At 52.3% G+C, this 25634-nt stretch overlaps 1 protein-coding gene across 2 annotated transcripts; it reads right to left on the bottom strand.

The window, feature by feature from the left end:
- Positions 1 to 900: 900 nt before the first annotated feature.
- On the bottom strand, positions 901 to 20686 carry TARS3 (threonyl-tRNA synthetase 3). 2 transcript variants are annotated; one of them, XM_080651628.1, is made up of 19 exons: positions 20298 to 20686; positions 18898 to 18963; positions 18262 to 18458; positions 17443 to 17566; positions 15652 to 15773; positions 14746 to 14863; positions 13497 to 13561; positions 13196 to 13274; positions 12007 to 12153; positions 11246 to 11344; positions 6849 to 7015; positions 5668 to 5830; positions 5093 to 5230; positions 4293 to 4370; positions 4109 to 4209; positions 2996 to 3100; positions 2058 to 2130; positions 1326 to 1440; positions 901 to 1171 (listed from the first exon to the last, which is right to left on the bottom strand). In XM_080651628.1, the coding sequence occupies exons 1-19, from the start codon at positions 20568 to 20570 to the stop codon at positions 1023 to 1025; spliced, it is 2379 nt and encodes a 792-aa protein (XP_080507754.1). In that variant the 5' UTR covers positions 20571 to 20686; the 3' UTR covers positions 901 to 1022. The 2 variants fall into 2 exon arrangements, with proteins under 2 accessions (XP_080507754.1, XP_080507755.1); XM_080651629.1 differs by lacking the exon at positions 18898 to 18963.
- Positions 20687 to 25634: the final 4948 nt, after the last annotated feature.

Raw genomic sequence — 25634 nt, 5'->3', positions numbered from 1 at the left:
GTCACCGGGACCGAAATGCACACCTGAAATGGCAAAGCAGAGGCGGGCACGTTGGGGAGTTGGCACCATTCATTCGTATGTGGCTGGATACATATGTTTGGACAAAAGCCGCCATGTGCCACGTACTGTGCGACAGTTTGGATGACATTCCAGTGCTTTTCATACTCAAAAGGCCTGGTTTGCAGATGAAGAAACTGTGGCCCAAACCGTCTGGGATGCGACTGAGGCTCTCGGGTGGGCCAGGTGGCCCCGCGATCCTGGGGCTGGCCCAGCCTGTACCCAGCTGGCATCTCTCCGCAGCTGCTGTGGGTTCAAGACACTTGTCCGTCCAGAGGTTCCTCTAAGACTGGGAGAGGCCGGACGGACGGTAAGTCAGCAGGATTCCAGGCCCCCAGGTACCGGGACAGGAGCCCTGGATGTCAGATGTGGGTCCAAAGCCTGGGGCCCTCCCTCGAGGCCAGGCTTGGGGAGGGGAGACAGCCCCCCCAGGCATCCTGCGGGCTCAGGTGGCAAACAGCCATTCCACAATACTGAACCTGAGTCCTTTGTCAGTAACCCAAGGTTCAGTATCAGCTTCTCGTGTGGTTGTTGGTTAATTAAAACAAATGAGAACATACTGTTACTAGAAAATAAGATGTTCTGCCATTTTCTAAAGAGCTTGCAGACTTTCATTTAAAACCTGTATTTTGAAAATCACAAACCTTAGCAGCAACACCTCATAATCCTCATTTCCTGGTATTTCCCTTTTTTTCAATCAATAACATTTTCCCATATACGTCTCTCAGGACATTTGGGAAATTAAAAATGTCCCCAAGCTTGTTCTCAGACACATTAGTGAATTAAACTTCGTACATATCGGCTACTCATTCATTGTCTCCTCTTCCACCGCCCCAGCAGAGGAACCGACAGTGGCCCAAATTTCTCAGAAGTACTAACTTTAATTAAGGAAAATGCATTTTTTTTTGGGGGGGGGGGGCGAGTGTCAAAACAAGGTTACACAGAAGGGAGAGCGAGGAAGGACTTCAGAATTCTTCCTCAGCATTTATCGTACGCGATTTCTTGAGATTCTTCAATTTATCGATGGCAGAAGTGAGTGATACCTCTCCATGAATTCTGTTGTCCCTTGTTCGAACGCTGACAGCATTGTTTGCTTTTTCCTTTTCTCCAACCACTGTAGAAAAGAAAGGGAAATAACACTGTAAATCAACAATTTACAAAAGATTGAGCGAGCAGTCACAGGACCGGTGTCTTGAGTTTTTCTTCAGCATGGAATTAAAAGTGCAAGAAAACAAGCATTTAGGAGAACAGATGCAACTTTAAATTACCCAAAATAAAATTATACTGAGCCAGCTGTGCGTTTCGGATTTTCTTATTTAGTGTACAGCTGTGATCTAAATCGATGTCAGCCATGAATCCTTCTTCAAAAAACGTGCTGGAGACCTATAAGAACAGAAAATGCTCCATTATTGTGTCGGCCTGTGGACTGAAGGGTCCCAGGTTTGATTCCCATCAAGGGTACATGCTCAGGTTGTGGGCTCGACCTCCAGTAGGAGGCGTTGCAGGAGGCAGCCTATCAGTGATTCTCTCTCATCACTGATGTTTCTCTCTCTCTCCCCCTTTCCCTTCCTCTCTGAAGTCAATAAAAATATATTCAACAACAAAAAAGAAGTATTTGTTGTTTTAAGCTGCTAAATTTTGGGGTAATTTGTTACACAGCAATAGGTAATATAAGTATTCTGTCCTAATAGAGCCACCTGGGAAAGAATGAACAAATATGAGATGTTTTAAAAACAGCAATTTCTCAAAAAAAACATTCAGAAATAAAGTAGTTCTGATACAGTAGATAGGCATGCTTCAGATGTTACTCCCAATGGCTGAAAACATGGGCTGGCAAGTGAATGCGTTAGTTAGGCAGTATTTTAAGGCATGAATACATTTCAAGTAAAAAAAAAAAAACCTTCACACACTAGGTGCCAAGGTTATTCTGTACTTCGTTGTGTCTTTAGATTGGACAGTAGGTGGCAAGTAGGTCTGTCGTCAAATGCGTCTGATTTTACCTGAAGTGCATACTTGTCACAAGTCGGCCCCACAGGGATGACCATCAGCTGACGAGGAGACAGCCAGAAAGGCCTGAGAAATAGAAAATACGTGTATTTTCGGAATGACCATTTGTTACATAAATCACCAAAGGTTTTTTATGAGCTTTCTCATTCAATAGTTTTTAGAAAATACTTGATTTCAGAGAGGAAGGGAGAGGGATTGAGAGAGAGAAACATCAGCGATGAGAGAGAATCGTGGATCGGCTGCCTCCTGCACGCCCCCCACTGGGGATCGAGCCCGCAACCCGGGCCTGTGCCCTGACCGGGAATGGAAACTGGGACCTTTCAGTCTGTGGGCCGACGTTGTATCCACGGAGCCACACCAGCCAGGGCTCATCATTGATGTCTCTCTCTCTCCCTCCCCCTCCTCCTCCTCTCTGAGATCAATTAAAAATATATATATATTTCACACCCGCACTTGAGGGCATTTCCCTTCCCCACTTCGCCCCCAAGCGGGGCTGGTCTTGGGGAGCAGCTCTCTTTGCTTTGTGCCAACATACTGTTCGGGGCCATTTGTGCCTCAGGGTTCCCTCCAGAGTCCGTGGTCACAGGGCACCCCACGAGGTAAACACCACGGGCTGAAGGAGGGATGGCAGGAGGGGGGACGCCCCCCCGGGAGTGTGGGCCTTGTGATCCCCAGATTCCAACTTCCAAAGGCTGGAAATGGCGAGAAGATGACTCTATAACGCGACCGAGTTCCCCCAAAGGTAAATGACAGGTTCCTGTCACCGGCCTTTCCTTTCTGGTCCGGCAGAGGTAACGGGAGGTTTTTACTCGCCGTGGGGACACTGGCTAAGGATAAGGCAGGAGCCACCCGTTTCCTTTCACGTTAGCTTTATCTTTCAGACGTGACCTCTAAGGAATAACAGACACGTTTCCTTTTCCACGTCACTTACCATCTCCCCCCATAGCTTTCCGACAGGACGGCTATCATCCTCTCCACTGAGCCCAGAACGGCTCGGTGAATGATCACAGGGCTCTTCCTGTCATCCCCGTCCTTACTAGGAAAGGAAAACGACACATTTCAGGGTTAGATTCTTTTTAAGTACACTTTTTATTGATTTCAGAGAAGAAGTGAGAGAGAGAGAAAGAGAGAGAGAGAGAAACATCAATGATGAGAATCATGGATCGGCTGCCTCCTGCACGCCCCCTAGTGGGGATCGAGCCCGCAACCTGGGCATGTGCTCTGACTGGGAATCTAACCGTGACCTCCTGGTTCCTAGGTCGATGTCTAACCACTGAACAACACTGGCCGGGCCTGACTGATTTTTGACAAAACTTCAATGGCAAGTCAATGGAGAAAGGACGCTCTCTACAACCAACGATGCTACAATAATTAGACACCTAGATGTAACCAATAAACTCTGACCTAAACTTCCATATCTTAGACAAAAACTGGACTCCAAATGGGTTTCAGGCCTCAGTGTAAAACTCAATACTCTAAAACTTTTAAGGTAAAAGAGAGGGGAAATCTTCGTTGCCTGTGCTCAGGCAGAGCGTGTGCAGACACAATGCCAAAAACATGATCCATAAGAGAAAAACTCTATCACTTAGACATCAGTGCGATACAAAACTTAAAATGAAAGGGAAAGTGAAGACACTGTAAAAAAAAAAAAGAAGAAGGAGAAGAAGAAGAAGCTACAGCCCAGCCAGCGTGGCTCAGGGGTTGAGTATCCATCTTTGAACCAGGAGGTCACGGTTCGATTCCTGATCAGGGCACATGCCCGGGTTACAGGCTTGATCCCCAGTGGCGGGGCGTACAGGGGGCAGCCAATGAATGATTCTCTCTCATCATGGATGTTTCTCTCCTTCTCCCTTCCTCTCCGAAATCAATAACAATATATTTCTTTTTTAAAAAAAAAAGAAGCTACAGCTTAGGAGGAAATACTAGCAAATCCCATCCACGTCCAAGGGCTCACATCTAGCCTATATGAAGAGCTCTCGACACTCAACAGCGCCACGTGACTGGGATGTCAGCACTGCACTGTTCCCCCCATCCACGCACTCACCTGACGTACGTGAGATTAAACCGCCTCGGGAGCTGGAAGTCCAGCTGGACGGTCGCACACTGATGGGACCTGCCCAGAGCGTCCTTGATGCTGATGTCAATCTGCAGAGCAAGCGAGGTTTGCTTAGACACGTTCCTAGTTCCCTTCTCCGCTGACCTCTTACTGGAGAACAGGGTCTGCTTACTTTAGGGCCATAAAACGCTCCATCTCCTGGGTTCAGCTTCCACGGTTTTCCAAATTCCGTCAGGCTCTTCTGCAGTTGCTGTTAAGAAAAAGAAAGATGAGAACGCGCCTGGCTGGCGTGACATCGACCTAGGAACCAGGAGGTCGCTGGTTCGACTCCTGGTCGGGGCACATGCCCGGGTTGCGAACTTGATCCCCAGTAGGGGGCGTGCAGGAGGCAGCCGATCAGTGATTCTCTCTCATCGTTACTATTTCTCTCCCTTCCTCTCCCTGAAATCAATAAAAATATATTAAAAAAGAACAGAAAAAAATTTAAATTAAAAAAAGAACAACAACAATAAAAACAGGCCTAGCTGGTTTGGCTCAATGGATAGAGCGCTGGCCTGCGAACTGATGGGTCCCAGGTTCAATTCCGGTCAAGGGCACATAGCCGGTAAGGGGTGTGGGGGAGGCAGCTGATCAATGATTCTCTCTCATCATTGATGTTTCTCTCTCTCTCTCTCCCTTCCTCTCTGAAATCAATAAATATGTATTTAAAACAAACAAAAACAAACAATGACAGTGATTATTAGTGATTGGTGCTGGAGAGAGCAAACAAAGCTTGGCATGAACTGTGACGTGTGACACACATGTACGGTGTTCCTATCATCACGTGACACGGAAAGCTGGGTAACGGTGTTCTACAGCTGGCGCATCTGTCCCAGAGCCGCCCATGTCCAACCCCCTGCAGGGGCCGCCCTTCGCACCGGGTGACTGCAGCCACGCAGGCGTTCCCCGAGTCAGCACTTGGTCCCCACCTACCTTCTCAGCCTCATCCCATAACTCGAGCTCGCCCAAGAAGTGTTCCGGCCGCGTTGACAGATTTAACTGAAAGGAGAAGCCGAACGTGGAGTAGACAGACTGCAAGAACTGCAGACACCCCCGGATTTCCTCTTCAATCTGAAAAGAGGGCAAAGGAAAGGTTTTATAAAAAAAAAGTCTTTAAAATATATTTTTATTGATTTCAGCCCTAACTGGTTTGGCTCCGTGGATAGAGCATCGGCCTGCAGACTGAAGGGTCCCGGGGTTCAATTCCAGTCAAGGGCACATGCCCGGGTTACAGGCTCGGTCCCTGTTAGGGGGCGTGCAGGAGGCTGCTGATCCATGATTCTCTCTCATCATGGATGTTTCTCTCTCTCTGAAATAAAACATATATATCTTTAAAAGAGATTACTGATCTGTGACCCCAAGTTGAGAATCGCAGACTGTGATGCTGAAGGAGACCTCAGAGATGAGACCGAACTTTGCGGTTCCCCGCGACTCTGAGGGACTGCGAGAGGCTGTGAGACCGGGCACCGCGGAGTGGGCGCCGCCAGGGCCCCAACCGCACCGCTCACCTGCTCCACGGTGCAGAAGATGTGGGCGTCGTCCTGCTGGAAGCGCCGAACCCGGGTCAGGCCACTCAGGGTTCCCGACAGCTCGTTTCTATGAAGAACCCCAAAGTCGGCAAATCGAACGGGCATCTCCCTCCAAGAGCGCGGGCGGTGGGCGAACATGAGGCTGGAAAAGAGGGGGTAACACACAGCTGTCCCTCAGCAAGCGGGCAGGTGGTTCAGGGCTTAGCGAGATCGTCACAAGTTACGACGACGCCTCAAGACGTGTCCATCTTTACTCTGGTTCTTGGATCACGAGCTTTAAGGAAACTTCTTCGCCCGAGTGACCGCGCCTTGGATGCGCCTGGCTCCGGCGCCCTAAGAACCCGTCTACCGTCCCGCCCGGAGAGCAGCCCCCTGTTCCCGTTCGCCCAGGGAATTCCCGCTCACCGCTTACGACTCACTTCAAAGGCCACGTTTTTTCTTTTAAAGAACAGGTTATTGCCCTGACTGGTGTGGCTCAGTGGATAGAGAGTCGGCCTGTGGACTGAAAGGTCCCAGGTTCGATTCCGGTCAAGGGCATGTATCTTGGTTGCGGGCACATCCCCAGTAGGAGGTGTGCAGGAGGCAGCGGATGGATGTTTCTCTCTCATCGATGTTTCTAACTCTCTATCCCTCTCCCTTCCTCTCTGTAAAAAATCAATAAAATGTATTAAAAAAAAAAAAAAAAAAAAAAAGAACAGGTTATTGCCTGGCCAGCGTGGCTCAGTGGACGAGCATCAACCTGTGAGCCAGGAGGTCACAGTTTGATTCCCAGTCGGGGCACAGGCCTGGGTTGCAGATATCTGCCCAGTGTGGGGCGTGCAGGTGGCAGCCAATCCATGATTCTCTCACATCACTGATGTTTCTGTCCCTTCCTCCCTCCCTCTCCCTTCCTCTCTGAGATCAATAAAAAATATATATATATTTTTTTAGAAAAGTACAGTTTATTGATATTTAGAGAGTGGGGAAGGGAGAGGGAGAGAAACATCGATGGGAGAGTGAAATATCTATCGGCTGCCTCCTGCACGCCCCCTACTGGGGATCGAACCCGCAATCCAGGCACGTGCCCTGACCGAGCATCGAACCGGTGACCTCTCGGTGCACAGACGACACCCAACCCCCGGAGCCACACCAGCCGGGCCTGCTTGACGGTGAATACTCACCAGTGCGCTGGACAGTTCATGGGTTTAAGGGCAAAGGTGTCCTTGTCCACATCGAAGGTGAACATGTTCTGGCTGTAGTGCTGCCAGTGGCCCGAGGCCTCCCAGAGGTGACGGTTGAGCACGGTGGGGGAGAGCACCTCCGCGAAGTCTCGGTGGTGATACTCCTCCTGTGAGGAAAGGCAGGCAGAGGTCAACGCCGTGCAGAGGCCTGCCGTGTGCGCCCGTGTGGACTCGGGATTACCTCGCGTTCTCTTGTGAGGAACGTGCCTCAGTGCTGGGAGTGGTCCCTTCGGGACCGTGAGAGGTGAATGCACACGCTCTATCTTTCACGTTGGGCATGTCTGTTTCACAGTATACGACACCGTACGATGTTTTAATTCTTTGTGATTAGTAGTTGGAATACTACGTGGAGAAAATCTCCACGGCCAACGAGAAAGGAGAGGAGGTGAAAGCTACGTTCTTTAGAACCAGGAAGGCAGGTCAGGGCCGCCTCCGCCGGCCTGGGAAAGCTGAAACCAAACGGGAGGATCTGGAAGCACGCCTGCTTCAGCTGATAGAGGCTTCTAGGACCCACAATTATTAGTATTACTAGAGGCCCGGTGCATGAAATTCGTGCACGGGGCGGGGGGGGGGGTCCCCTCAGCCCAGCCTGCACCCTCTCCAATCCGGGACCCTTTGGGGGATGTCCGACTGCCGGTTTAGGCCCGATCCCCTAAACCGGCAGTCGGACATCCCTCTCACAATCCTGGACCGCTGGCTCCTAATCGCTCACCTGCCTGCCTGCCTGGTTGATCCTAACTGCCCCCCCCTGCCATCCTGGTTGCCCCAAACTGCCCCCTGCTGCCAGCCTGGTCGCCCCTAACTGCCCCCTCTCTGCTGGTCTGGTCGCTCCTAACTGCCCCTCCTCCCACCGGCCTGGTTACCCCTAACTGTCCCCCGACACTGGCCTGGTCACCCCTCACAGCCTGCTTGTTCAGTCGTTTGGTCGTCCCTCACTAACCCCCCTGCCAGCCTGGTCGTAGGCAGCCATCTTGTGAGGGTGTGAGGGTTAATTTGCACATTACCTCTTTATTATATAGGAGGAGGATTATTATTGAACATTTTTTAAAGTTATTTTTACAGGAGGAGGGAGAAAGAGAAACATTGATGAGAGGGAAACATCAACAGGCTGCCTCCTGCATGCCCCCTACTGGGGATCGAGCCTGCAACCTGGGCATGTGCCCTGACCGGGAATTGAACCGCGACCTCCTGGTTCATAGGTCGATGCTCAACCACTGAGCCACGCCAGCCAGGCTGTAGGACTCACATGTTTAAGGCACTGGTTCTGTCTCCTCTCGAAAACAGCACTGCCATTCTGATACCCCGCGCCACGTCTATGCTCTCTCTCTCGGGAAGCCTTTAGAATATTTCCTTTCTCTCTCAAGCTCCAGAATCTCTCGGTAATGGACCTCGGTGGCCAAGGACAGCATGCTTCACACACAAAAACCCCGACGCCAGACCTGCCTCTGCGGGGAGCAGACACTGTCCCTTGCCCACGTGGGGCCCCTGGCGCTATGGGACCCACAGGCAGAGCACGACCGGCTCTCTGGGCAGGATGACGGCCCCGATCCCTGGGGACACTGGTACACAGAAGAGTGAGAAGGACCACGTCTGGGGTGCAGGGAGGAGCCTCAAGCGCTTCCACATCCCACAACGGCCAGCGGACAACCCCAGCGACCCAGTAAAGACAGGCCCACTAAGAACCCGGGTCCCCTGGGGAGAAGATGGGGGTCACCCGCTGTCTGGGGTGGAGCGGTACCCCGCCCCCCGAGAAGCTAGGTGGGAGCTCAGAACGCGACCTTATTTGAAAACAGTCTTTATCGAGGTGGTCAAGTTCCGAGGAGGTCACTGGAGTGGGTCTTAATCCAATGGGACAGGTGTCCGCATAAAAAGAGGGGTTTTGGGAGGAAGAGAGACAGAGAGAGAGAGAGAGAGAATCACGTAGAGGAAGATGACGTGAAGACACGCAGGGAGGAGGCCAGGGGAAGGCAGGGGACTGGAGTGAGGCACTGACACGCCAGGGAAGCGCAGCGGTGATGGACACCCACCCCCGGCTGGGGAAAGGCAGGGAGGACGGGCGCCCGCGGGTCTCAGAGGGAGCACGGCTCTGCCGACGCCTGGATTTCACGCTTCCGGCCTCCAGGACAGGAAATGGGCACATTCCTGCTGTGGGCCACTCGTTTTTGTGTGTGTGTGTGTGTGTGTGTGTGTGTGTGTGTGCGCGTGTGTGTGTGTGTGTTCTAAACATATTTTTATTGATTTCAGAGAGGAAGGGAGAGGGAAAGAGAAAGAAACATCAAAGATGAGAGAGAATCACGATGGGCCGCCTCCTGCACGCCCCCTACTGAGGATCGAGCCCGCAACCCGGGCACGTGCCCCTGACCGGAATCGAACCGTGACCTCCTGGTTCCTAGGTCGGCGCTCAACCACTGAGCCACGCCGGCCGGACAGATTTGCAGCTTTCTGTGTGTGCTGCACGCACGGGCCACTTCCTTCAGCCAAGGCGTCCACCTCGGCTGTGTCTGCCCCACATGCCCATCCCCAGATGCGGGGCACAGGCCCCCCCCAGCGCCCTTACCTTGGCACGAGAGGCCTGAGGCTGTGTGTCTAAAGGGCTGCGCACCCTGCACCTCACACAGTGAGACCTGGGGCCGCCCCCAGCCAGGTCTGTGTCGCATCTACGAGAGATAAGAGATGCCTGTAAGGCCGCCCCGGAGGCTCTGCCTGCCTCAGCGCACTCCTCCCGCGGCCTGGAGAGTTCAGGTGCCAGGGGCCGGGATGCTTTTCCAGCAAAGACGGCGCATTGAGATCAGCAGTCCTGACGGTCCTTGCCCCCCGCTGGTGCCTCTGATCAGTCAGCGATTCCTCAAGCCTCGCCTCCCTGCCCTCTGATCGCCTCCTCCGGCTTCACAGGAGCCAGCCGCTAGGAGAGACACGCCGCCCAGGTGAGCGAGTCCAGCGTGGGCAGCGTCCAGGGGCGCAGCGCGACAGGAGAGGACAAAACGAGACGCGTGACTCAGACAGAACCACCAGCACACGCCACGTGCTCTGTCCCCAGGAAGTTCTTTTTAAATATATGTTTACTGATTTCAGAGCGGAAGGGAGAGGGAGAGGGAGAGAGAGAAACATCAATGATGAGAGAGAATCATGGATCGGCTGCCTCCTGCACGCCCCCCACTGGGGATTGAGCTTGCATCTCGGGCATGAGCCCTGACCGGGAATCGAACCCTGACCTCCTGGTTCACAGGTTGACGCTCAACCTCGGAGCCGCGCCAGCCAGGCTCTTCAGGAAGTTGAAGAAAGTGCTTCCCCAAAGGAGAGGGATAAGCGAGGAGGAGGAAGACGCGACATCGGGAGGGAAGAGCATGAGCACAGGATGCGATGAGGGGAGTCGCCAGGACGACGACAAGCCGTCCTAAGACATCGCTCTGGAGTGAGAAGACGCGAAGAAAACAGGATCACCGAGGGACCCCCCGATCATCAGAGTGCGCCCAAGGGCTCTCGGGGGTCCGGACGCACAGCAGAGGGCGAACTAGCGACAGGCACTCCGGGCACGGAGTCCTGGACCTTGTGGCTGGTTAAGGATGACGAAGACAAAGAGCGCAGGAAAGGGCCGTCACCCCCGCCCCGCAGTCCACGTGGGCACCCGCAGCAGCAGCCACAGCGCACGGTCCCGTCCCGGGACGGACGCTAGCCTGCGTGTGTCCTACAGCTGAGCACCCTACAGAACTCTGTTCCCTCTTTGCTCTGGAGCTGCCCGATCACACCAGACGACGGAGGGGCCCCGGGACCCCTGCCTGGGCCACAGTGAGAAGCAGACTTCCTGGTTGAGCATCCTGTGCCAGCGCGACCCCCCCTCCTCTCCCCCAGGAGGAGCCCCTCACTGTGCCCGATGCTCACCTCTGCGTGGCCCATGCTCTAGATCAGCCGTGGGCAAACTACGGCCCGCGGGCCGGATCCGGCTGTTCTATCCGGTTCTCTTGCTCTCCCCTCCGCTCCTTTACTTTGAATTTATATTAGTTCACACAAACACTCCATCCATGCTTCTGTTCCGGCCCTCCGGTCCAGTTTAAGAACCCATTGTGGCCCTCGGGGCAAAAAGTTTGCCCACCCCTGCTCTAGAAGCTTACCAGCACAGCAGAGGCATCGGATGCAGTAAAACCCGAGGATGCACTTAATTTAGGAGAATGCAAATTACCTCAACGTTTTTATTAGAAGGCACGATCCGGTATCAGGCCCCAAATTCTCCCTGTGACTGAAACCATGTCAATGGGGGTGCCCGGCCGTGTGACCACAGAGAAAAGAGTGAAAGGCAAGATGCAGCCGAACGAGGGAGGGACAGCTCAGAGGCCACTTACGCGGATGAAGTCCATCAGCGTGTTATAAATGAAGGCTCCTCTGGGAAGGAAAAAGCAGCTTCCCGGACTCAGGTCGTGGAAAAAGAAAAGCTCTTGATCCTGAAATGAAAGCGTTAACAGGATGTCAGGTTCCACTGTGGGAGCTTCATGTTTGCTGTACACGTGACATGCTACACGTAACACGTGCACGGTCCTCATTCCCATCCCCCACCCACTGTATCCAAAGTCCCTCAGGACTTCCCCCCAACTGTGCCGAACGGCCCATGGGAAACGACACTTTGTACTAATGGTCTCGCTACGCTCTGAACGGTAGCTTTTGCTTTGCCTTCTATTGCCTGCTACTTTCTCACGTGGCATCTTGGAGGATGGATGTCACGGGGAGAAAAACACTGCAAAAAGATCAGAAATATTCCCCGCTGGCCCGGCCCGTGTGGTTCAGTGGTTGAGCATCGACCCATGAACAGGGTTCGATTCCCGGTCGGGGCACATGCCCGGGTTGCGGGCTCCATCCCCAGTAGGGGGCGTGCAGGAAGCAGCCGGTCCATGATTCTCTCTCCTCATTGATGTCCCTCTCTCTTTCTCACTCTCTCTCTCTCTCTCTCTCTCCCCCCACCCCCTCTGGAATCAATAAAATATATTTTTAAGAAGGTTTAAGGACATAGCAGGAGAAATGCCATTTTTGGAACACTTTAGTTGTGGGACGGAATGGTGAGCCAACAAAGGCCGGCTCCATCTCCGGGGCGATGAGAATCTAGGCCCACCTTCCCGATTCTCCTGTGGTCTCGGCTCCTGGCCTCCTCCTGGGCCTTCTCCCAGGCTTCCATCATCTTGCTCTCGGGGAAGGATACCCCGTAGATCCGCTGCAGCGCTTCCGTGGCGGGCCTGCCCTCCCAGCGGGCGGAGGAATTCTAAGCACCCAACAGCGTGTCGGTGAGTGTAGCTAACGTTCGGTTTTAAGTAAAGTCTGTCTTGCGTATGCACGGCTTTCCAATAGAGCATCAACACAGCTTACAGGACGGTGACTTTCTACAGCGCTGGGAAGACTCTTAAGTTGGTTCAAACTAAACCTTCCCAGTCCAAATCCATCAGTAAATTACGTAAAGAGCCTGGCCGGCGTGGCTCAGGGGTTGAGCATCGACCTAGGAACCAGGAGGTCACGGTTCGATTCCCGGTCAGGGCACCTGCCAGGTTGTGGGCTTGGTCCCCTGTGTGGGGCGTGCAGGAGGCAGCCGATCCATGATTCTCTCTCATCATTGATGTTTCTCTCTCCTCTCCCTCTCCCTTTCTCTCTGTCTAAAAACCAATTAAAAAAAAAAAGACAGAAAGAAAAAAAAAAAAAAAGACATATAGCCCTAGCTGGTTTGGCTCATTGGATACAGCGTTGGCCTGTGGACTGAAGAGTCCCGGGTTCAATTCCAGTCAGGGCACATGCCCGGGTTGTGGGCTCGATCCCCAGTGTGGGGCGTGCAGGAGGTAGCCGATCCATGATTCTCTCTCATCACTGATGTTTCTATCCCTCTCTCTCTCCCTTCCTCTCTGAAATCAATAAAAAAAAACATATATATAAAAATTTAAAAAGACATATAAAAACCCCCCAGTATGTACTACAATATCATAACCAGTTAACTGCCAAGATATTTTGAATTTAATTAAAAAAGGTCGGCCGCTTGCGTCTATAGAAGCTTATGGCGTACAAATGGTAAACTATCATATGAACAAGAAAAACGCATTGTAACGCAGTAAGGTTAAGTGAAAATTAAAAGCTACCTATAATGTCCTAATCATCAAAATTCTAAAAAAAAATTACACTGTTTTTAGAAGTCCACGTAAAAATCAAATAGGGAAGGGTTTTTAAAGATAGCATGATGTTCAGATTATAAACATGTGACTGAAATTCCTAATTACTTAGTGCACCTGCAGTCTGCTCTACTAAAAGCAATAAACCCTTACCTTGAAAATTTTTATGGCTTTAATTTTTCCGGTGTGTCTTACGTGGGGGCCTTTACAAAGGTCGACGAGGGGGCCGCACCTGTGACGAGATATTTAAGACGTGGCCAGTGCCATCCTGAGAGACGAAGGGAAAATGGTGACTTCCCTTTGGTGACAACATTCCCAAAGAGGCCCTCACTGAAGCGACACGCCCACCTGTGAATTTACAGGTCGACACCCGCCCCACCCCCGGCAAATGGCTCCCCCTGCTGACGCCATCAACAGAGCCTCTGTGCAGTCTTAAGCTTTGCGTGCACGTTACCTGTAAACCGTGGTGGTCGGAGTGTTAATCTTCTCGTTCAAAATGCGGCACTTGAACTTACTGTACTACAGAGAGAAGCAAGTTTGCGTGTTATCACGTGAAATGTTTACGTGGGAAAACATTACCTGGTCGGGGTGCATGTGGGAGGCAATCAATGGATGTGTCTCTCTCCCACCGATGTTTCTCTCTCTCTCTCTCTCCCCCCCCCAAACCCCCCTCCCTTACACTCGCTCTAAAAATCAATGGAAAAAATATCCTCGGATGAGGAGTAACAACAAAAAGTTGTCTATGGTAATTACTTTTTTAAAAAATTATTTTTATTGATTTCAGAGAGGAAGGGAGAGGGATAGAGAGAGAGAGAGAGAGAAACATCAATGATGAGAGAGAATCATGGATCAGTTGCCTCCTGCACGCCCCCTACTGAGGATCGAGCCCGCAACACAGGCATGTGCCCTTGGCCGGAATTGAACCCGGGACCACGGAGCCAAACTGGCTAGGGCTATGTGAATTACTTTTAATCTTCCTATAACCAGGTTTTCTTCTTCTAAACAGCTTCTTGAAATTATCCAGCCCTGGCTGGTTTAACTCAGTGGCTAGAGCAGGGGTGGGCAAACTTTTTGACTCGAGGGCCACAATGGGTTCTTAAACTGGACCGGAGGGCCGGAACAAAAGCATGGATGGAGTGTTTGTGTGAACTAATATAAATTCAAAGTAAAGGAGCGGAGGGGAGAGCAAGAGAACCCTCCGCTCTTTCGGATAGAACAGCCGAACGGGTCAGATCCGGCCTGCGGGCCGTAGTTTGCCCACGGCTGGGCTAGAGCATCAGCCTGTGGACTGAAGGGTCCCGACTTTGATTCCAGTCAGGGCACATGTCCCATTGTGGGCTCGATCCCCAGTAGGGGGCGTGCAGGAGGCAGCCGATCAATAATTCTCTCTCATCATGGATGTTTCTCTCTCTCTCTTCCTCTCTGAAACCAATAAAAATATATATTTAAAAAATAAATAAATTAGCCCTGACCGGTTTGGCTCAGTGGATAGAGCATCGGCCTGCGGACTAAAGGGTCCCAGGTTCAGTTCCGATCAAGGGCATGTACCTTGGTTGCGGGCACATCCTCAGTAGGGGGCGTGCAGGAGGCAGCTGATCGATGTTTCTCTCTCATTGATGTTTCTCTCTATCCCTCTCCCTTCCTCTCTGTAAAAAATCAATAAAATGTATTTTTTTTAATAAAATAAAATAAAAATAAATTACCTTAAACATTTCCAGAAGGACGTCCTTGCTGACCTCCAATCTTTCAAAAGGCTGCTTTTCTTTTATAATCGTCTTACAGATGCTCTCCAGCACCGGCAGCTCTGTGCTGGACACGGCTCTGCAGGGGGAGCAGGCGAGAATCAACACACTCTCCAGTCATCACCACGGGCCTTGTGTGGCCTGGTCCCGTGGCCTTTGTCACGCACCAACACGCTTTCTCGGCAGAGGAACTTGGTGGTTTTTTTTAATTTATACTTTTATTGATTTCAGAGAGGAAGGGAGAGGGAGAGAGAGAGAGAAACATCTGTGATGAGAGAGAGAATCACGGATTGGCTGCCTTCTGCACGCCCCCTACTAGGGTTCGAGCCCGCAACCCGGGCATGTGCCCTTGACTAGGAATCAAACCGTGACCTCCTGGTTCATAGGTCCACGCTCAACCACGGGAGCCACGCTGGTCAGTTGGAACTCGGTGCTTTGATGCACCAGGACTTCAGAAAATCAGAGAAAATCAGACATGCATCCGAAGGCAGATAACCCTTTTCCCCGATAGGGAGACGGCCATCAGTGGATGGAATGATCTGCCTTCAGTCTCTTCGACGAGGCCTGCAATTTGAAAGCCCCGTTGGGCCTGAACGGTGTGGCTCAGTGGCTGAGCGTCAAATTATGAACCAGGAGGTCACGGTTCAGTTCCAGGTCAGGGCACACGCCTGGGTTTTGGGCTCCATCCCCGGTGTGGGGACTGCAGGAGGCAGCCGATCCAGGATTCTCTCTCACCATGGATGTTTCCATCTCTCCCTCTCCCTTCCTCTCTGCAGTCAATAAAAATACGTTTTTAAAAAATGTCACCACGATAAAACAACGAGCCCAAAGCACATGCATTCAGAAGCGGACACCCAGGGGTGGTACCTGTCTCCGATGAACATGTCGTAATAAAACCCACTCTCGATGGGTGGACCACAGCACAGGTGGCCTCCGTAGTAGAGCTCCATGGCCTCACCCAGGATGTGGGCGCTGGAGTGCCAGTACACCTGCGGGCACAGGACACAGACGCGCGCGGCTGGCGATCACATCACATCACATCACATCACGCAAAGGCGGAACGGGAGTTAACACAGGGTTCGGTGTTAACTCCAGGCCACGGGGCAACATCGATTTGAATACAAAACCGATGACATCGTCAACCAGAAAGCTGTGTCCTTTGGTGAAATGCCCCTTGTTTCTGGTGTGCACATTTATCAACTTTACAGGGACACTTTTACTCGGTCATTTTCTCCGTGAGTTTGCCCAGAGGGCAGGAAGTATCTCTTTCCTGTGGTACGTTATGCGCTACGTTATAAATAGGATCATCCTATATAATAAAAGGCTAACATGGAAATCGACCAAACGGCAGAACGACCGGTCGCGATGACGTGCACTGACCACCAGGGGGCAGACGCTCAATGCAGGAGCTGCCCCCTGGCGGTCAGTGCCCTCCCACAGGGGGAGCGCTGCTCAGTCAGAAGCCGGGCTCACGGCTGGCGAGCTCAGTGATGGTGGCGGAAGCCTCTCCCGCCTCTGCTGCAGGCGGGCAGTAAGGAGTGAGGGGTCCTGGACTGTGAGGGCCCTGGACTGCAAGAGGGATGTCTGACTGTTGGCTTAGGCTGGGGGGATCGGGCCTAAGCCAGCAGGTGGACACCCCCTGAAGGGTCCCAGACTGCGAGAGAGCATAGGCCAGGCTGAGGGACCGCACCCGCCCACCGCCCCCAATGCATGAATCTCATGCACTGGGCCTCTAGTCTTTTAAAATAAAAGCTGGTTTTGTGCAGTGGATAGAGCATCAGCCCACGGACTGAAGGGTCCCAGGTTTGATTCCGGTCAAGGCTACATACCGTGATTGCAGGCTTGATCCCCAACCCTGGACTGGTGCGTGTGCAGGAGGCAACCAATTGATGTGTCTCTCTCACATCGACGTTTCTCTCTCTCTCTCCGTCTCTCCCCCTCCCTTCCATTCTCTCTAAAAATCAATAGAAAAATATCCTCAGGTGAGGATTAACCAGAAAAATAAATAAATTAATTTAAATTAAAGAGTAAGAGTTTGCTTTATAAAGGACCCTCGAATTTTTCAGTCAAGCAGAAAATGCTTTTACAAAGTCATTAATTTATCATTTCGTAGACCTGAATTTTCTTGAGTTGTTTTGCTATAGGGTTTCTCTCTCATGGATATGCAATCCATATTCATAAACTGGTTGATGTTCGCAGTCTTGTTAATACGTTCATAATAATGGGAAAATAAAACTCAGGCGGGGGGGGGGGGGGAATAAATCTTTGATGCTAAATTACACTAAAAGAAGTGTCAGGTTGGCCAGCGTGGCTCCGTGGTTGAGCATCGACCTGAACCAGGAGGTCACGGTTCGATTCCCGGTCAGGGCACGGGCCTGGGTTGCGGGCTCCATCCCCAGTGGGGGGCGTGCAGGAGGCAGCCCATCCATGATTCTCTCTCATCCTTGTTGTTTCTATCTATCTCTCCCTCGCCCTTCCTCTCTGAAATGAGTAAAAATATATTTTTAAAAGGTTAATTGAATACTTATTAAATCGCGATAGACACGTTTTAAACCTTAGAGCGCCCTAACACTCCTCGTGCCTGACTTCTTCGACAGGTGGTTTTAGACGCGTTGTTTACAAACCACAGTCTGGTTGGTGGCTGTTTGAAATACTCACAGCTCGTGCCTCCTCATCGTCAAACGGAAGCAGCTCCAGCGTGGAGTCCCCTTCCAGCGGGCGGTCCAAGTCCCATAATTCACCGTTGACCTTGGCTATTACAGTGCTTTCGGCCAGTTCTCGACTGGTGAGAGGAAAAAAAAAAAAAATCCCTGGGCAGTTATCCTTGTCACAGGCTATCATGATTTGTTAAAGCACGAGAATAAAATCACTCCCAGGGTTTTTGTTTGTTCATTTGTTTTTTTGTGTTTTTTTTTTGAAATCCTCATCCAAGGATGTTTTCCCATTGAATTTCAGAGAGTGGAAGGGAGGGAGAGAGACACAAGAGAGACACATCGATGGGAGAGAGACACATCAATTGGGTGCCTCCTGCACGTGCCCCAACCAGGGCGGGGATCAGGCCTGCAACCAAAGGTATGTACACTTGACCGGGAATCGAACCTGGGACCCTTCAGTCCAAGGGCCGATGCTCTAACCACTAGCCACATCGGGCAGGGCAAGAACAACACGTTTTCAACAAGCTCTGGGCCAACACTTACCACTGAACATCGCCCGGCACGGGTGGCTCAGTCAGTGGTTGAGCGTTGACCTATGAACCAGGAGGTCAGGGTTTGATTCCCGGGTTGCGGGCTGGATCCCCAGTCGGGGGGCATGCGGGAGGCAGCCGATCGATGATTCTCTCTCATCGATGTTTCTCTCTCCCTCTCCCTTCCTCTCTCTGAAATCAATGAAAACATATTTTTAAAAAATGCTCACAATAGCCTAAAAAAAAAACCCCACAAAAAAAACACCTGAAATCTTCTCCAATCTATGGCTTACCTGATGTCCGCAGCCACTTGGTACGGTGTGGTTTTCCACGCTTCCCCATCCACGGTTTTCCCGTCGGCCACGCTTACGGTGATCGCGTCGCCGGCACCCCCCTTGCTGCCACCACAGGCGCGTGACAGCTGATGCTCTTTCTTCAATATTTCAAAAAGCGTCAATCTTTCCTTTATGAAGTCCGGTTGACTTTTCACCTGGAAATCATTGGAATGCACTAAGGTTAGCATACGCACCCCACTTTTTTCTTTCCTTTTTTTTTTTTTTAAAAAAATCTATTTTATTGATTTTTTTTACAGAGAGGAAGGGAGGATAGAGAGTTAGAAACATCGATGAGAGAGAAACATCCATCAGCTGCCTCCTGCACACCTCCTACTGGGGATGTGCCCGCAACCAAGGTACATGCCCTTGACCGGAATCGAACCTGGGACCCTTCAGTCCGCAGGCCGACGCTCTATCCACTGAGCCACACCGGTTAGGGCTTCTTTTTTTAATTTCAGAAAGAGGAAGGGAGAGGGGGAGAGAGAAACTTCAGTGACGAGAGAGCGTCGTGCATCGACTGGCTGCCTCCTGCGGGCCCCGGGCGTATTTCAATTGCAGGCAGCATTTTACACGGTTTCCAGAGCAATGCCTTACCTCGCTGTCAGGCCCCTGTTCCCGCTTCGCATTCTGAATGTCCTGTTCTTGGTTCTGACTAGGAGGCTGGGAGAGGAAGGATAACGGGAAACAGCTCATGCCCATGACAAGAAAGAGGAACACATCTGAGACCCGAGGGAGGAGGGGGGACCTGCCAGCAGGCAGCGAGTGCCCCCTGTTTGGGGGCTGTTAGCTGGGCTGTCGCAAGCACCCCATACAGTCCTCAACGGGCACGCTGTTTTCTGAGGTTTGGTCCTTCCTGTCTGGGAATTAGCTTCCATTCTTGCTAAGAACAGGTTTTATACATATATACATACATATATTTTTGAAATATATACATATATATATATATATTTATTGATTTCAGAGAGGAAAGGAGGGAGATAGAAACATCCATGACGAGAGAGAGTCATGGATCGGCTGCCTCCTGCACGCCCCCACACTGGGGGTTGAGCCCGCAACCCGGGCATTTGCTCTGGGAATCGAACCCTGACTTCCTGGTTCATGAAGTCGATGCACAACCCCTGAGCCATACCAGCAGGGCTATTTGTATATACTTGTTGTATTTTAAATCTAAATACATTTAATTATTTTAGCCCTCACCGGTATGGCTCCGTGCATAGAGCGTCAGCCTGCGGACTGAAGGGTCTCGGGTTCGATTCCGGTCAAGGGCATGTACCTTGGTTGTGGGCACATCCCCAGTGGGAGGTGTGCGGGAGGCAGCTGATGGATGTTTCTCTCTCATCGATGTTTCTAACTCTCTCTCCCTCTTCCTTCCTCTCTGTAAAAAAACCCAATAAAATATATTTAAAAAAATACATTTAATTATTTTAAAGCCCCCCCCCCCTACACTTTAAACAAATAATGTCACTGGGAAATGGTTGTGTAGCAGCCACCAGAGACTCTCAGCCCATTATTTCACGAAGATGGGGATAGGGCACCCTGGTTTTCAAGAACTGTGCACACCCCCCTCCCGCGCCTCCGGGCCTGAGAAAGCCTTCAAAACGTAGAAAATTTATTATGTTACAGGAAAATAACTTGTCCTTCAATGAATTAAAATAGTAAAATCCTGCATTAAATAATGATGCTCAATACACAGACCTCAAGACAACCCTAACGTACAACACGCCAGCATTTTGGGGGGATCCCCAAGCAAAGGAAATGGCTCTTCCTGCTCCTACAGCGATGGAAGGGGACAGCTGAGCGTGCACCCCCAGGTCAGCCCGGCGGCTGCGGGGAAGGCAGGGTCCCGGGGTAACGGGAGGGCAGGGCACGCCCTGCAGGGACCAGGGAGGACCGCGCCCGCACACCTCTCAGGGCGCCGCCAGCACCCGCACCTGTCCTTCCAGGGCAGAAAAACGCTAAGGGTGCCCCGCGGGGGAGTCCCGCCACCCCGCTACCTGCGCGCCGGCAGCCGCGCGCCCGGCCTCCTCCTGCGCCGCCTGGTGGCTCCGCTCCTCGGCGAGGCACAGCCGCAGGCGGGACAGGCGGCGCCGCAGGTCGTGGTTCTCCGCCCGCAGCTGCGCCACCTCCCGCGTGAGGCAGGGCCCCTCGGCCGGGCCGCGGTCGGGCGCGTTCAGCTGCGCGTCCCGCAGGCGCTGGACCTCGGCCCACAGCCAGCTAATGTCCTCCTCCTGCCGCTGCAGGCGTGAAGCCACCGCCTCGGCCGCCATGGCGCCCGCCCCCCTCAGCAAGGGCGCCGCGCGGCGTGGCAGGTGGCGGCAGCTGCGTTGGGGACAGGGAGGACGAAGGGGCAGCGGGGACCGGACACACCGTGAGGGGCAGGGCGACGGGGAGGGCCGGAGCCGTGGGAACTGAGGAGGCGGGGCAGCGGTTACGTACAGCGCAGGGGCGTGGCCATGGGAACCTGGAAGGCGGAGCCACGGGGAGAGGCGTGGCTGCGGTACGTACAGCGCAGGGGCGGAGCTATACCGGGTGAGGCGGGGTTGCAGTTACGTACAGAGCAAAGGCGGGGCTATAGGCACCGGAAAGGCGGGGCTGCCGTTACGCACAGCGTACGGGCGCGGCTACGGGAACCGGGAAGGCGGGGCTACGGTTACGTACACCGCAGAGGCGGAGCGACAGAAACTGGAGAGGAGGGGTTACCGTTACGTACGGCGAAGGGGCGGGGATATGGGAGCTAGGGGGCGGGGCTATCGTCAGAGGCGGGGCTGCGGTTACGTACAGCGCAGGGGCGGGGCTATGGGAACTGGGAAGGCGGGGCGACGGGGAGAGGCGGGGCTGCGGTTACGTACAGCGCAGGGGCGGGGCCGAGGCTGGGCGCACTGAGGGAGGAGGGGCCCCTGGGTGCGACCCCCCACAGTGGCCTGGGCCTGGAGGGTGGTGAGGGCCCTGAATAAGCTCAAGGTACTCTCAGGGCTCTTCGCTTGTCGCCAGGCGTCGGTTGAAACGCAGATGGTCCAAAATCTTGGCAAGGTTCACATCTCCCTCCCGGGAATGGCTCCTGTCTCCACCCTCCCGAATTCTGGCTTCCACTATTCTCTCATCTGGCTTCCAGGCTCGCAATTAGACAAAGATCTTGTATGCATGTATGCCTTACCTAGGGACACAGACAATAGGGTGGCGAGGGCCTGGGGTGGGGTGGGAACCGGGTGGAGGGGAGCTATGGTGGGGGGAAGAGGGACATCTGTAATCATCTCAACAATAAAGATTAAAAAAAAAAAAAAAGTGGCCACTGAGAACCAGCCTTCTTTGGCCTTCATGCCAGGCTGACCCCGTGCAGAGGCTGCTGGGCCAGGCTACATAGAAGAGATCTGGCAAAACTGTCAATCTGACCCCCGCAGGTGCTAGTTCCTAGAGGCCAGGGCAAATGCCACGTACATCTTTGGTATCGCTCCTAATCAAGAGCAAAATAATGATTTTTACCATAGGGGTGCATTCTAACCTTAGGGGTTAGAAAGTGGCAAACACTGTGCTAAGCTCTTTGCAGATTGTAACTCCAATACTTATCACCGGAGAAACCCATGCCCGTGGACGTAGATGGAGAAACTGGAGCACAGAGAGGCTAAGTAACTTGACTGAAGCCACACAGCCACACTGCATGACGGCTGAGATTCAGACTGCGACGGAGGCCAGCGTCTTGGTGCTTAACATTAGGGTGCCTCGCGACCTTGGTGAGACTGAATAGAAAGTGTCAGGTGATGAGATCCGGGTGATAAATGCCAGGAGAGTTCCCGAGCTGTTTGCATTCAGCTCACGGGAATCCACCACAGCCCCCCCCCCCCGCCGGAAAGAGGCGCCATGTAGAAGGGCCCTAAAACGCTGTACCTTTCCCCTACCTACACTGCCCTGGTGGCGTCTGGACTGGGCCACAGACGCGCATTCCTCCCGGTCGCTCCCACCGGTTTCTGACGTGACCTTTGCACTGTCACCTGCTATGACCTTGCTGAGGCACCCACACATTTCCTCTGGCTTCTTTGCAGTTTGTCTTCCTTGCTCCCCCACCCCTACCCCCACCCCCACCCTCCAAACCACCACCCATCCGCTATCTGTCACCATGGGTCAGTTTATATTTTCTACACATTTCTTTTTTTTAAAATATATTTTACTGATTTCTTACAGAGAGGAAAGGGAGAGGATAGAGAGTTAGAAACATCGATGAGAGAGAAACATCGATCAGCTGCCTCCTGCACACCTCCTACTGGGGATGTGCCCACAACCAAGGTACATGCCCTTGACCGGAATCGAACCCGGGACCCTTCAGTCCGCAGGCCGATGCTCTGTCCACTGAGCCACACCGGTCAGGGCTAGACACTTTATAAAGGAAGTCATACAGTATTAGTCCTTTTGTTTTGGCTTCTTTCCCTTAACATAACAACTTTGAGATCGACCCATGTTGTTGGGTGTATAACAAACCCCATATTCCCACAGGCTAATGGACACAAGGAGGCGGTCACTTCCTACACCATCTCATCAACGTCCTAACGAAACGACCCTGGATGAAATGCTGTTATTCGAGGACCTGCTGTACATGCTGTTGGATGTTGCTGTGAACTTAAAACTGCTCCAAAAAAAGTCTATTAAAAAAAAAAGAAGAAAAAAAAAACCTGTGGCCTGTAAAACTGCAAAAGGACCACAAGATGGCACCATTTCCCTCAGAATTTTCGACTTGGCGTCCAATTAACTTGGGATTGCCCGTCCAGTCTTCATGAGGCTCAAAGTGCTTGGCAACATATACTGCCACAGCCCAGCCCTGGGCGTGTGCATTACCAGTAAATGGATGTTTTAAACGTAAGTTTATGGCCTGGCCGGTTTGAGGGGATAGAGCGTGGGCCCACGGACTGAAGGGTCTCGGGTTCGATTCTGGTCAAGGGCATGTATCTCGGTTGCAGGCTCGATCCCCGGTTCCAGTTGGGGCTCGTGCGGGAGGCAACCAATCAATGTGTCTCTCTCACATCAATATATCTCTCTCTCCCCCTCTCTCTCTGTCTCTTCCCCTCCCTTCCACTCTCTCTAAAACTCAATGAAAAAAATGTCCTCGGGCCCTAGCCGGTTTGGCTCAGTGGATAGCGCATCGGCCTGCGGACCAAAGGGTCCTGGGTTCGATGCTGATCAAGGGCACATGCCCGGGTTGTGGGGTTGATCCCCAGTAGGGGGCATGCAGGAGGCAGCTGAGCAATGATTTTTCTCTCATCATTGATGCTTCTCTCTTTCTCTCCCTCTCCTTTTCTCTGTCTAAAATCCAATTTTAAAAACATTAAAAAAAAAAAAAAAAAAGGCTATACAGCTAAAGGGCAGAGCCAGTACCCAGACCCAGGCCATATGCTCCTTCAACCCACAGACCCCAGTGTCATCGCCCCCATTCGATCATGAGACACGGTCGTTGGGTTCCCCTCAATAACGGGGGGTCAGGGGGAGGAAAGGGGGATTGGCCCTCAGGTAGAAAACAAAGCAATGGGTGGAAACTCCCAACAGACACGTTTCTGCCAGTTTATTGATGATGGATGCATTTCCCCGGATAAAAGGGGTCCATTTGTGTTTTGTAAACAAAAAAAAACAAACTTGTGGTGAAAGTGTTCTGTTTCCGGTATCCACGCCTGTGCACATCACACATAAATGCTGAACATGGTCATCCCTGTCGATGGCTTCCGTCTGGCTCTGAGCCATAAAAATCTCGACATCCAGGTTTATTCATTTACAAGAAGAGACTCCAGGGTGTAACACTCGCATCTATACAAAGTGCTAACCGTCACTGTCGCCACGGCAACGCACTGCCTGCGCCAGGAGCCTCCAGAGGCGCAGCCCTTTGGACATGAGCCTCCGCAGGCGAACCTGACCTCCGCCGAGTGGATGCTCAGTCTCTGTGAACGCTGGGACCCTCTCTCCTCGGTTCAGAAGTAGAGCTCAGCCCTGGCCGGGCGGCTCAACAGTTAGAGCGCCGGCCCCCTGGACCGAGGGGTTTGCAGGTTTGATTCCCGTTCAAGGGCATGTACCTGGGTGGCAGGTTCGAACCCCGGCCCCGGCGCAAGTGCGGACAGCAAACCTGATCAATGTGTCTCTCTCACATTGATGTTCCTCTCTCTCTCTCTCTCCTGCCTCTCCTCTCCCCCCTCCCTCCATTCCGTCCACTCTCTCTAAACATTGATTTCTAGGGAGAGTGAAAGAAAGGGAGGAAGGAGAGAGAGAGAGAGAGGAATTGGCTGCCTCTCCCAGTTGCCCCTACTGGGGCTGGGGAACCTGCAACCCAGGTACGTACCCTTGACCGGGAATGGAACCCACAACCTTTTGGTCCTCAGGCCAACGCTCTAACGACTGAGCTCACCAGCCACAGCTCCTCCCTTTTTCAAGGCTGTAGAACAGTCCATCGTGTGTACAGACCACAGGTCACAGAGTAACGTTCGTCCTGCGCTTAGTCTTGCTCTGCCTGTGGGATGAAAACGTCTTCTAAAAAGGCTTAGATTGTTTGCCGAGTTTGTGACACTAACAGCTCCGGGTAAATGATCCTCTTTAGTGTCCAGTACAAAATATTGCCAAAGAAGCCCGAGCTGGCATGGCTCAGTGGATAGAGCGTCGGCCTGCGGACCGCAGGGTCCCGGGTTCGATTCCGGTCGAGGGCATGTACCTCGGTTATAGGCTCCTCCCTGGCCAGGAGTCTGGTCAGGGCTCAAGCAGGAGGCAGCCAGTCAATAATTCTCTCTCATCATTGTTGTTTCTATCTCTCTCCCTCTCCCTTCTGCTCTGAAATCAATAAAAATATTTTAAAAAATAATAATTGGCCCTAACTGGTTTGGCTCAGTGGATAGAGCGTCGGCCTGCAGACTGAAAGGTCCCGGGTTCGATTCCCGTCAAGGGCATGTACCTGAGTTGTAGGCACATCAGGGATGTGCTGGAGGCAGCTGATCGATGTTTCTCTCTCATTCATGTTTCTAACTCTCTATCCCTCTCCCTTCCTCTCTGTAAAAAAATCAATAAAATATATTTTAAAATATAATAATAATTGATAAATAAAAATAAGCAAGAAAACCCTCCTCTAATATGCAGCCACCCCTATCTGCTGTCATTTGCAGCAACACGAATCTCAAAGGCCCCCCTCCCCCGCAAAGCACAAACATCCAAAGGGAACAAATGAATGGGGGATTGTGCCTCGGGGCGGCCAGCAGGGCCCCAGCATCAAAGCATAAAGGGCCTCTTGTGTCAGGCGGCTTCCTGATCAGCTGACTCTGCCGGACACTGTGAACCCAGCCACTCCTTGAACCTGCACCAACCAACCCCCCCCC

Source organism: Plecotus auritus (assembly GCF_963455305.1).
Source record: "Plecotus auritus genome assembly, chromosome: 15".
In the NCBI taxonomy this organism is placed as follows: Eukaryota; Metazoa; Chordata; class Mammalia; order Chiroptera; family Vespertilionidae; genus Plecotus; species Plecotus auritus.
Note: the sequence above shows the minus strand (reverse complement) of the source record. Positions and strands in the feature narration are given on the sequence as shown.